General features: G+C 39.9%; 1 protein-coding gene across 1 annotated transcript; it reads right to left on the reverse strand.

Moving 5' to 3' along the window:
• Nucleotides 1-2,229: 2,229 nt before the first annotated feature.
• On the reverse strand, nucleotides 2,230-6,764 carry LOC115203305 (iroquois-class homeodomain protein IRX-5). Its single transcript, XM_029767879.1, has 3 exons — nucleotides 6,103-6,764; nucleotides 4,658-5,063; nucleotides 2,230-4,144 (listed from the first exon to the last, which is right to left on the reverse strand). Exons 1-3 carry the CDS (start codon nucleotides 6,343-6,345, stop codon nucleotides 3,438-3,440), a joined length of 1,356 nt encoding a protein of 451 aa, XP_029623739.1. The 5' UTR covers nucleotides 6,346-6,764; the 3' UTR covers nucleotides 2,230-3,437.
• Nucleotides 6,765-13,383: the final 6,619 nt, after the last annotated feature.

Consider the following 13,383-nt stretch of genomic DNA (forward strand, 5'->3'; position numbering starts at 1 on the left):
ATCGAAATGACCTAAGACATCAATTTTTCTCAACTTTTTTAAATGTATGCAGATTTCGATCCTATTTTATTAGTCTAATAGTTCAATATTGACCTCCTCCAGACCTACAGATTTAAACTAATGTAGACGTAAATGCATTGATGAAATGTCAATTTTCCCTCTATCCCGACAAAGCGAAAATATATATCGGTTGTTATTTTCCATCTTCAATTGGGTTCGTTATGTTTTTTTCCTCCTTCACACATGGGAACTGTTTCAACCTCACTTGGCATTCTCACATTGTATCCATGCATCGCTTCCCAACAATGAGCCAGCGAGCCGTTCAACTGGAAGAGAGACGGGAGGGAGAAAGAAGTTGAACAAAGTTGCGCTAGATCATTGCAGAGTTCCCCTGTTCCGTGCATTCAGGACTGACAATGGTTTCGGACAGATTCAGTGGTCTCACTCTCGGTAGCACGATCGCATTACAACGCTAAAAAGCAGTGTGAACTTTTTCAAAGATTGTGGAAAGTCCTTTTTATGGATGAAATATATTAGTTTTATTGTCTTTAGCCGCAGTTGCTAATAATAATAATAATAATAATAATAGGCCTAATAATAATAATAATTTATTTCAATAAATAAATAAATAAATAAATAAATATATATATATATATATATATATATATATATATATATATATATATATATATATAATGTGTATTTTTTTACATACTCAATATGTTGAATGAGTCTCCACAGAGGCCCTGTTTCTCTGTCCCACTAGACGTGATTTGAATAACAAACTGCGTGGAGGAGAATTACTAAATAGCAGCACATCTCTGGAACAACAAAACAACAACTCCGTCTCATAACGATATTTCACAAATGTGGTCAAATCGTTTGGGCTATTTCGACAGTGTAGAAGGCAAACATGACACGCATGTTTTATTACTCCGTGCCCATGGGCTATGCAATGTCCGTCTCAAGATCCAATTTAGCAGTATAAATGATAATTTTCCAAACATTTGCCTCATATTCCTTGAATCATAGAGAGCGGTGTAAAATTGCATTATCAGAATGCTCGGGTATTTGTGTCACCGCTTTAAATGTTACACATAAACGATTCTAAACTATTCAATATTTACCTAAGCTGAATATAGATGACTTACGTATCTGAAATTTTATATATTGGCCCTTTGAAAAATAAATTCTTCAATTTAAAAAGCCTATTTCAAATAAAAACGATGATGTCCTCTTAAGGGACATTGCATCGAACACTTCAATTCCTGGAGGGATCAGCAAAGAAAAACATAATTATGCTATTTAGCCGGCTGATGTGTTGCAATCACTGGGCCAGGCAGCACACATACTCTGGGAGATTAAAATAGAAGCCCCAGTCGCTCGCCCGTGTGACTCGGAATAGAGGACATTAGGGCTAAGGGAATTATATAAAGCCCAGGGGAGGCTTCAACTCGAGTGCGGAAAGTAAACTATAGAGATTAATGAAAGGCAGTAAACAAGAGCAAGCTGGCCCACTTCACTAGTTCATTATTACTGTTATTATTATTATTATTATTACTTGAGATTATTCAAAATTATTAAACGTAGGCCTATTTCAATATTTTTCCAATAGAATTAATCAAGACAAAGATTGAGTTGGTTAGAAATAGAAACAGGAATATATATGAAATGTTGGGAGTAATTCCATGAAGCCATGAGCTAATGTACTCCCGTGTTGATCAACTGATTATAATGATATTAGAAACAATAAAGGTTCACTACTGATCATAAAACAAAACTAAATTGGCAGCTGATAAAACAAATATTACTAGCAGTAATAATATAATAATAATTCGATAATAATTAACAGATTTGTTTTCAAAACATTTCCCAATATCTGTGCCAAATCAAGACACCATTTGTCTCATCTTACAAATCAGCCTTTATCAAAATTTCAAAGATTAGGCCACATTAACGTTTTTTTCTCTCTCAAAAATCCACCACGGTATTGTATTTCCGGAAAGGAAATGGTTTGTCCCATGTTAATACATTGTAATATTCAGGTTTTCCCACTTGGCAGTATTGTTATAGTAAACATGTAATAACTGTGACCATTTCAAATTGCTCTTTCTCTCTTTCTTTCTCTCTTTCTTTCTCTCTCTCGCTCTCTCTCTCTCTCTCTCTCTCGCTCTCTCTCTCTCTCTCTCTCTCTCTCTCTCTCTCTCTCTCTCTTTCTCTCTCTTCCTCTGCCTTCCAGTCTTTGGTCCATTTTAACTAGGCCATTCGATCAGGGACGGCTTTCCGTGACGGATTAAGAATGAGACCCCTGAAATTAGGAGCAAGTGTGACACCTACCTGCGGAAGTGGGAAGGAAGAGTTTGAGCCTTGAGGACAGTGAGAGAGGCTCGGTTATTGACAAAACCGATTAAACCCTGGAAACTATGTGGCCTTTACTGTGTCCATGGCATGCTAGTCTTGCTATCCTCCTTCTGTCCAAACCTAACCATGAGTGTTTCACATCCAACGCGTCATTAAGGAGGCTCCAACATTAATGATATAACTGGCCAGTGTGCTCTGAAGCCATAAATGCATGGTTGCGTCCTTTTAACAGCTTTGCCACGCCTTGGAAATAGTAATAAGCTCTAAATTTGGCATAAAATCGAACTCATTACTGGAGTTCGCCACCTGATTGCTTTGCTTATAACACGTTGCGGTTGAAAAGTAATTGGGTTAAACGACTGGGCCTCCAGTTATGCCGTTGTTATCATATTCACCTTCATAAGTATCCTCCGACTGCACATGTAGAAAGGAATAGGAAACATAGAGCCAGAATATACATATATTCAGTAAACTCTTGCCAATATCTTTGGCCAAACCCCACCAAAATGTAAATATTTGGGTAGACCTAAAAGGCTCTAGGCCTATCTGTTGTTCACTCAAGAATTTTAGAAATTTCGACATGTTCTCATGTTGTATAATGTTGAAGTGCTCTTTTTGTATCGAAAATGTAATTGATACACCTGTCACGGGGTAAAAGAACACAATCCCATCGATAAATACCTCTTTCATTTTCCATAATGTGTTTCTCTTTCAAGCCCTTCTGACACATTGTATAATAACAGTTGCCCCCCCAGAATAATCGCTGCACACGTGTATTTTTTTCTCATAATTTACTTCAAAGATAGTGTATTGTCCATTTTAAATACAAAAATGCTACATTAAATATACATATTAGTCTTTAATACAAATAGACTCAGGCGGCTGCAGCGATGAAGACCATTCTTGTTACATCTTTAGGATTAACCATTCAGAAACTAAGATTTGAAGATAAGCATTTACTCAGAAAATAACTGTTCTCAGAATTTTCCTTTATCATTATTATTTTTCTTCTTTTTTGTAATGCAACCACAAATAATAAATAAAAGTCCGATGGATTTTTGAAAGGGATCAAGGTATTAAATGTTTGACATACCTTTCTTTAGTTCATAAGGGGAGTCTTTACAAAGATCTACCTGCGTTTGGCCTCTGCCTTTCTGGCTTTCTCTTACCAAAGCTTCTGCTCTATTTAACACAGTCTGGTTTAATCCATTGAAATGTGCCGTGGAGCCCGTGCCCGAGCCGTGATTGCTGTGACTGTGAAGATGTCCAAAGCTGCCATAGTTCGTGTAGCCCGGGTAAAAAGGGGACGTGTAGTAGATAGGCCTGGATAGGACTGTGCTGTTTGGGAGAGGGCACTGTGGGGAGGACCGTGATGGTGACGCTGCATTGGTGGTGATCACTGTGCTGTGACCCATCCCATGGCCCTGCGGCCCGTCGCTGCTGCTCTTACACCTGTCGGAGGACGTTGCGATCTCAGCCAGGGACCAGAGTTTGGGTTTAGGGGCTGATGGGGAGGAGTGAATAACAGACGTCACGTTGCTGTTTACCGTGCCCGGCGCATGGCCCATTTCTGACGGCTTGTCTTGCGCAACGATCTCGGTTCCTCCCCGAGGCATGGCGGATGGAGACGAGGTGGTGGGTTTAGCAGACTCGGGCAGTAACTCTGTCCGATCCCCCTGGTCTTTTAATTCCGAGTCGCTCAGAAGGGGATCCGTTTCTTTGCCATGATTCTCCTCTTTAAATCTGTCGCACACTATGTCCCCCGGGTTCAGCAATTTATGATCTGCGGTGAGAGAGAAACAAGAGTTAAGTTACTGTGAAAAAGATGTATAACATTGACATAAGATACAGATAGGCTACCAATATGTTATAGGCGCCTAATTCATGCAATCATGCGTTCATATTTGTGCATATGCTAATTACCATAATAATAGGCCTAGTTATCATAATAAGTAGGCTAATAAATAATAGGCCTGCAAACAACTAGGCATACAGCTACTGAAAACCGTGATATTAATGATTGTGTTTTAATCGTAATAATTATCATTAGGCGATACACAGCCCAGTCCACCAGCTGCAGCCCGCCTTATTATGCAGTTAAAGATAAATCGAATGCTAAACACTTTACGTCACCAGCAATTTTCAGCACATGATAAGTCAAATGAGGGGAGTTCAAGGTGATTATTATTTAAAGCAATTGTCCCATTATAAATAATATACCACCATTAACCAGCAATTCATTATGCGCCCTGAGTGGAAACGACTGCGATAAAAAATTGATGATTTTTCTACAGACCTGACTCTGTGTCTGTCGAGTCTCCCTTGTCTGTCGGTTTGCTAGGCTCGTCGTCGTCATTCTTTTCCAGATCGATGTTCTCGTCTTCCTCCTCGTCCTCGCTCCGGTTTCGGGGAGTCCAGGTCATCTTGTTCTCTTTCTTTAGCCTCCTCCTGGCGTTGGCGAACCAGGTGGAAACTTGGGTGAGGGTCATTTTGGTGATGATGGCCAGCATGATCTTCTCCCCCTTGGTGGGGTAGGGGTTCTTACGGTGCTCGTTCAACCAGGCTTTGAGAGTGGCGGTGGCATCCCGGGTCGCGTTTTTTCGGTATGCCGGGTCACCGTAGGGGTATGAACCCAGGGGAGCAGCGTAGGGGTGATATCCTATAGACCCAGCCATGCCCGTCGTGTGGTCATAGGGAGAACTCTGAAAACAAAGCAGTCGAAAAGAAAATGCTTTTCAGATAATTGTCAACGACTCATAACAATTAAAACATTCCAAAATAAGTTTCAAACAATAACAAGGCACCATAAAAAACACGAACAAACACACACACACACACACACACACACACACACACACACACACACACACACACCTCTGACGTTTAGGTTGGTTACAATAAATCAAGCATCAGATGTGTCACCAATGCACTTTTTACATTTTACACAGATGGACATTGTTCTCAACTTTATTTTTCTTTGTACGTTTTTGTATTCAAGATGCGCCTGTCTTGCTGACTGTAGCCACCACAAAGTCATCTATGCGTAGTGAAAGCAACCTCATTTACAAATTAGATGAAGCATTAACATCATGCGTAACAGGCCTACCATGTCTTCTCTTTTCATAATTTTACCAAGACAGGATTTTACTATCATTATTTCCCACTATTCTTCAGCTGGCCTACATACCTCGTTTAATTTGCTTATAACTGCGTGCTCAACTCACTTTCAGATTAAGAACATGTTAAATATTAGGATCTGTGTTCCCAAGTTAACCAACATTTATTTGGTCAATGCCCATAAAAACAACCGAGTAGCCCTAAATAAACGAGTTTGTAATTTTTCATAGACTAATAAAGACCTTATCCAACAAATAACTATAGAATATAATATGCGTTCTACCGAGGTTGGGAGCTTGCTGTTTGTTATTGTATGCAAACTGCTTCAACACAACGACCTATTTCATTGTTCATTATTTACAGAAAAAACAATAACATGCTAATTCGCCTAATTAGTTATTTTGCATGTTCGTCTTCGCATCAAAATGGATGGGCCTATTTACAACTAACTTACCCAAATGTAAAAGAGTCATCAGCAAAATACAGACGCACGCTAAACCAGAAATACATTTGCCTCATTTGCACCATGCTAAAATTCTACACATAGGTCTACCAACAATACAATTTAAGATTTTCCACATTTCTTTCCACTCGGCAATTTCGATTCTATGCTCTCTCACTCACCACGTATGAAGCGAATGTGGCGGCCGCTCCTGCCTCCGCACTGTACGGGAGATGGGAGTTGTACCCGGGCGAAGCGCTGGTGAACGCGGTAGTTCCGGCATAGGGAGCAAAAGCAGAGCCAGATGAGGATCTACCAAGTTCTTCGGTCCTGGGTCCCGATATAACGCTGGTGCTGTACGCCGGGCATGAATACAGCGCCAACGAAGCGGATGGCTGGTACAAGTAGCCCTGAGGATACGCCATGGTGAAAGCCCCGAAAGTAAGCCACTTACTTGCGCACTTTTCCTCTTTATTTTCTCATGCACTGTCCGATTTCAGTCATAGGAGTCTCGTATCAACAGACCGATGTCTGTTCCCCTCTAAATGATTGTGGTAAAAAGCAAAAATATAAACAAATACATAGACTTAGATATAGATTTTTAGTCGCTGATAGTCAGCTACAACTGACTGTTGTGTTTGCTTGCTACGCTCTATTTTTCCTATCTCTCTTTCACTTGCTCACTCTGTCTCATGCAGTGCAGAAGAAGTTTTTTGCCTTCGGATGGGGGCTTTGCTTGGGAAAATGTCCTGCCAAGATGCTAAGTTAGAAATTGAGGATTCTGACGCCTACTACGTTCTTCACGCTCCTCCTATCGGGGTGTAGTCATCGAAGGAAAAGGCAAGCTTATGCTGGGTTAATACCACAGCCCTGCCTATCTCTCTCTCTCTCTCTCCATGTTTTCTTTTTTCTCCACGCTTTCCCTCCTCCCTCTCTCCCTCTCTTTCTCTCACTAACAATCCCTCTCCCGCTATTTCTCTATTTTTTTTCTCTAACAAGACTCGGTGCTGTAGGACTCCAGTGCACCAGCCCCTGGATGGCGATATCATGCGAGCCAGTAGATCAACTCCAACTTTCTTCTTATTCTAAATACACGAAGCCGTCATTTTCACACTTGATCAATAACAAATGGGCTGTTGTCTGTCAGAAAGAGCTTTTCAGATACTGAAGGGAAAAAAGCGCTCCATGTTCTGCATGCTGCTCTTCTTTTTTCCATGGTTTATGGTTTATTGTTTCTTTTGAGCGCAAAACGTGTATTTTTGAATAGATGCCTCGTAACAGCCTAACTGACTGTCGGTGAGTTAAAATCCGCAACGGGAGCTAAAAAGGGGCGACGGTTGTTGATTTTGATTTATTTTGTGCATATATACATTCTTACGCCAGACGCATTTTGTGTTGTTAGGGTAAGACATGGCAAGAGCATGCATAAATGATGGCGCGAATAATACACAGTATAATATAAATATAACCTTTATCCCAAACAATTTAGGTTTGGCTGTTTGTGTAAACGTATGTTTTTTTCTTAACCAGCAATTTGTAATATTAGCTGAAATCTAGGAAGCATTCCCCTCAACTGTGGGATAAGCAACTCTTAACGAGTGACAGCTGTTAACTGAAGCGGCTGCTAAATAGTTTTCTCCATGGATCCAGGAATAAACCAGTCAGATACACTCACTCGCTCTCTCTCACCCCGAAAGTCATAAAAGCCCCAAGCGAGGACAGATTAGTACCATATGAACTACAGCAAATCCGCTATGACCACTGGATGTAATCTCCTTTGATGCCACCAGATACGTTTCTCTGCAGAAATATGGAGAGTCACGATTTATTTAATATATTGCGCTTATCGGCCATTATGGATATCCAGATTTTTCATTCCAGCACAATGGCTTTTTACGCACCTGTGCCATATATTAATAACTCCTGAATTATTTATTACATTATCATCAATATAATGACAGGCCAATATTAATAGGCCTAATGATAATATTTATACTCTGATAATAAATGACCTATTCATAATTAGTTAGGCTATACTATTATAATAGTATTGATATTATAATAATATTGCACGATTTATTTTTAAACTTGTAATAGTTTTATATTTAGAAAATACATTTTAGACTCATATTTTAACCACAATAAAGGTGTAATAATGCATATCCAGATTATATATATATATATATATATATATATATATATATATATATATATATATATATATATATATATATATATATATATATACAGACATCCACAGGCCTTATAGTCACAGTGCTGATTGTTTCTGGCTTTATAGTTCAAATCTCCGATAAACCGAAAGGGATCGCTGTAGGCGCTGCTAAAAAGTGTGTGCATAGTGTCACGTGTTCATACGCTTTGAAACCCTCTGGAGAGCAGCAGAGAGTGATGACGCTGGTACAGTGAGCCAATGCAGAGTTGGGGAAAGGCAAGAAAGATACATACATGAAGAGAGAATAATGATGGTGACAACGGTACTAGAAGATCTACTTTTACAACCACCCGCAGTGCTATGATAGCCAAACTAATTATTGTTACCCCAACAGTTTTTCTTCCTCATGTTCTTGCAGCAACATCTATGACAACACACGTATATAAGGTTCAGGATACTAATGTTGATATTGTTTATACTAGACCTACTACATCTATTTTTGAAGAAAAAGTAGAGGTCTAGAAATAATGATATCCTACTCTACTGATGATGATCAGTATAATACTATTAGGCCTACTACTAATAATAGTACTAGTATTATTGATAATATGTTGCCATTAATAAACTGAAAACAAAGTCAAAATATTTTATTTAGTGGTAGGCCTATGTCAATGTATTTCCATTTTTAGCAGGGCAACAATAGATATTTGTGACTCGCTGCCATAAAGGTATTTGCTACTGTTGCTTATACATGTTTTTTAAATATAGACTACATCTATTAGCCTATAATTGATTTCGTATAATATACAAATGAATCAATAATAATCTAAGTAAACACCTATCTCAAGTGTAATTGTACTTTTCCCATTGAAGTTGTCATGAGTGCCCGCAATGGTTTAAGCCACATTCATTGCATTATTGGCCAATTATATTTACTGTTCTTCAATGAGGGACGTAATGAATGGCCAATGCTCAGTCACTCATCTCTGAATACCATACCGGTTACCAGGGATACCGAGAGAGGAGAGAGGTATTTTGAATGACGTCAATATGCATTGATACTCTATTATCGACAATAATGACTTCCCCGGGACCATACGCGCATGATAAGAGGTCTATTCTGAAGTAGGACGAGGAGGTGTGTGTATGTGTGTGTTTGTGTGTGTGAGATCACAAGGAGCGGGAAAATACTTATTGCTCGTGCTGAGGAAAAGGTAGGAAACGGATCATTTTCCTTTACAGAAATATACCCTAGCTGAAGTTGAGTGCACTCTCGCTTATTTAATTGGTTATAATATTATAATAGAGCATAATCAAATACATGGGATGAAATAGTTTTCAAGTATAAGCTACTGTCTGCATGTTATAAATATATCATGCCACTTTGAAGCTGTGTATTTACCTATTATATATGTATTTCAAATCAACTGTATATTCTACTTATATTTAAATATATTAAACGTCATAGTTGTCAAAACATACGTTTGATAAGATATAGAAAAAACGGACAATAAATTGACATATCCTATGACAGGCTCCAGCATGAGCTTTACGCACACTCTGCTGGGCATCATTGACTGGAAGCTATTCCAGGTGTCTTACACTTGTTAGACTTTTGTATACATGTGAAAAAGCAGTACAATTCAGACAGCTTCTGTAGGACTAGTCCACACTGGTCGAGAAACCAGTAAGAGCAGAAGAGAGAGCCCAGCGGTGGAGCAAACCAAACATGCATATGAAGGATGAAGCATCACAGTGAAAATGCCTGAGGGAGGAGGCGTAATCTAATTTGGATTTAGAGACTATTATTAGAAAGCATTAACTATTGTACTAGACTAATTGCCTCTCGCGTTCATAGAGATGATGGTTAAGTTTAATTAAGTTGGTTAACGCCAAGCGCTTGACAGATTCCTTCGTTGCACAAGGTCAGGTATGCTGTGCTCTCTAGAAAGCAGTGGTTAGTTGGTACCTACAGGAGGGAAACCCGCTTCAAGTATTCATAAGAATTTGAGCCCTTCTAAATATGTGTCCTAAACCGATTAGTTGACACCACATTTTCTTTGTTGTATTAGCTGTGGGCTTTTGCCACTTGGAAGCCAATTGAAATTCAAAACAGTTTCGCTCCCAATGCTTTGGGGAGATCTGCTGCAAATAATGGATGCTATTTATTTTTGACCTTGCATTTTTTTCAATGAAATGATTAAACATACGTGCACTGCGTCCCTCAACTGAACAACTGCACTGAATTTGCGGATCCTATTGCTGACAATAGCAATTCATTTGTAGGTGGCGCAACATTATTGTGGCTATAAAACCTACTAACTAGTTGTAAAAGTATTAGTGATTGAATCATCACTACTGCTATTTATCTGGTGTCATAAGATGTTTTGGGGATATTTCATGTAATATTATTCTAAATGTGCATGATTTTGTTATTATCGAAGTTACCAATATCGAAGTTACCAATATTAAAAACCAAGATAATACACATTGTACTGTTTGTGTATTTTGTTGTTGGTTCATTTATTATTTAACGTATGCACCCATTTACCTATGCAGTCATATCCAAGTATTTCTCTTCTTTATAACTTAACTTCCATTGTGTAATGTGGTCAGAAGTCAGCAGTGTGTACGGCCATCTTTGTTGTGTGATGTCATGCTGCTATCCAGTTTTACTAGAGATGCCTACAGATGGTGACATGGAGTTCACATCAGACTGATATTCAGGTCACACTCCTTTTACTTCAAATGTGAACCTAACTATATTACCAAGACCGAACATAAGCCTACATTTGAAACAAACATGTAAATTACAAAACAGAAATTCTCCTTTTCAAGACATTAGGTTCTTTGTTTTTGTATGTATTGTTCAGAAAATATTTTGTAATTACATGCAATCGTTTGAAATAACTAGTTTAATAACATACTTATTGCTATAGTATACACCAGGGCAACATTTCAACTGATTTGGTCCCCTTGATATTTTTCTTTTCTAGGTCACTTCTGTCTGTGTCTGTGCCAATCTGAATTAAGATGAATGGGGCTAGAATGAGTCCACTCCTCTTTCTCTGGAGCCTGTCCTCCCCTCTGCTCCCCTCTACCCCAGGCTGAATGGAAGGGGCTGGGGTTAGCTAAGTGTTGAAATGATGACCCTATTATCACCATGATGAGAAGCCATTCAGAAATCAGAGATATCAGACAAAGATTGGGCCCTTCCACCCTTTCTTCTCTCTCTCTCTCTCTCTCTCTCTCTCTCTCTCTGTCTCCCTTCTCTCTCTCCCTTCTCTCTCTCCCTTCTCTCTCCATCTCTCTCTCTCTCTCTCTCTCTCTCTCTCTCTCTCTCTGTCTCCCTTCTCTCTCTCCCTTCTCTCTCTCTTTCCATCTCTCTCTCTCTCTCTCTCTCTCTCTCTCTCTCTCTCTCTCTCTCTCTTGCATCCCACTGCCAACTGTGCAGATTATTATTGATTTGCTCGAGACGGATTGCAGGAAGCAGACATTGATTTTTCAATGTCTTATCAAAAAATATATTTACAGTTGTATCCAGCTTTTCTATGGGTCACCACGTCCCGTCCCATCCCACCCCACTCTGTTTTCTCTCTAAAGGGTTAATACACCCTATTCCATGACAAGACAAATTACCTGTCATTTTATTTTAGAAATGAGTCAATAGCTCTAGTGACTAAATGAATATTGATTGGGCATAATGAAGCCTGAGTAAAGTGAAAACGAGCTCTTTGAGGCAGGCACCTACCCCATCAGCACCTAGCTAACCTCAGCCTGACTGCATGGGCTCTGCTCTGTGGTTAACCCACGCCACCACTGTTATTATGCTATTATGTGCACTGTGGGAGAAATAATGCACATTTTATGCACATTATAGACTTATGATGATCTGCTTACCAGTTGTGTTGTTAGCCTAAAGATCACAGATGGTCCATGCTCATAAAGTGTACTGTATTCATCCCCCATTTCTACACCTCTCACTGGTCTAGGTAAACTGATTCAGGATCAGAGGGAATGTCTGTCTGTTGTCTTAGCAGATTTAAGAAAACAACTATTATGGAGGACTTGTTATGATAAAGCTATAGGTTCCATGTGGTTGCCGTTTCATATGCATATATATGACAACTCCTTTGAAGCTGTTGAGGTGTTCAACCTGAAAGGCCTTGAAAAGGCACAGCGGCGCTAAATATAAATCAACTAGTGGAATGATGATATACAGTACTGCACATCAACCCAGTCTAGTGGGGGAGTGGGTTATACCCTGGATATTAGCATTTTACTAATCCAATAGAAATTGTGTGAGTGAGAGTTGTGGATTGGCGGTTGGGTAAGACGTTAGAGATGCTGCTTGGTTATGTATGTGAAGGGTAATAGAAGCTGATGAGGTTGATGATAGATCACAGCCCAGGTAGTGTAAACACATTAACCCCCCAGGGCTGCCTGGTTATGTTGTGTACATGAGATATCTCCCATAAGCCCCCTTTCTTCCCCTCCCATCAGCTGCCTCTTCTTCCCTCCCCACCCTCTTCACCCTCTCCTCCCTCTCCTCCACACCCCTCTCTCCTCACCATTCTTCTCCCCATCAACCGCCTACCCTTCCTCCTCACCCTACTAGTTTGGAGCACAAACTACCACCAGCCGCACCAGTAGCAGCAGCAGCTATGTACTATAATCTGTCAACATACCCTTTAATTGGAGCTAGTAAGAAAACAACACATCCTAGTTCCCAGTTCCAGTTGTGCTGTTGATCTCTTGGTGCAGATGTCAAAGAACACACAGAGAGGAGAGAGGAGGAGAGGAAAATAAATGATCCCTGGAGAGATTGGAGCATAATTAAAAGTGTATTTTAATAGGCTTGTAATGCTGAAGTGAACACATTCCAGTCTTGTTGCCTTAAGTAGAGGGCGAGCTCTGTGGCTGGCTGATGGTTGGAGGAGGGCAGTGGGGTTCTGCTGAGGGAGCTTGTAAACAATATTACCCTGACCGTCATCAGACAGGCAGGCTCCACCTGGTGTCGGTCACTGGCTGCACTTACAGTAGGGCTACAGGACTGTGTTTGAAATGGCAACCTATTCCCTATGTAGTGCACTACTTCGGTCAAAAGTAGTGGACTAATAGAGAATAGGGTTTTGGTCAAAAGTGGTGCACTATATAGGCAATAGGGTGCCATTTTGGACGCACATCAGCACTTTGCCCTCGTTCTTTGCCACACACCCTGTTCCATTATGTCTTTTGTTTCCCTAAATGAGGTCTTTTCATCCAGAGCAGAACACCACCTCTCTCTCTC

The sequence above is a fragment of the Salmo trutta genome, chromosome 12 (assembly GCF_901001165.1).
Source record: "Salmo trutta chromosome 12, fSalTru1.1, whole genome shotgun sequence".
Taxonomy (NCBI): Eukaryota; Metazoa; Chordata; class Actinopteri; order Salmoniformes; family Salmonidae; genus Salmo; species Salmo trutta.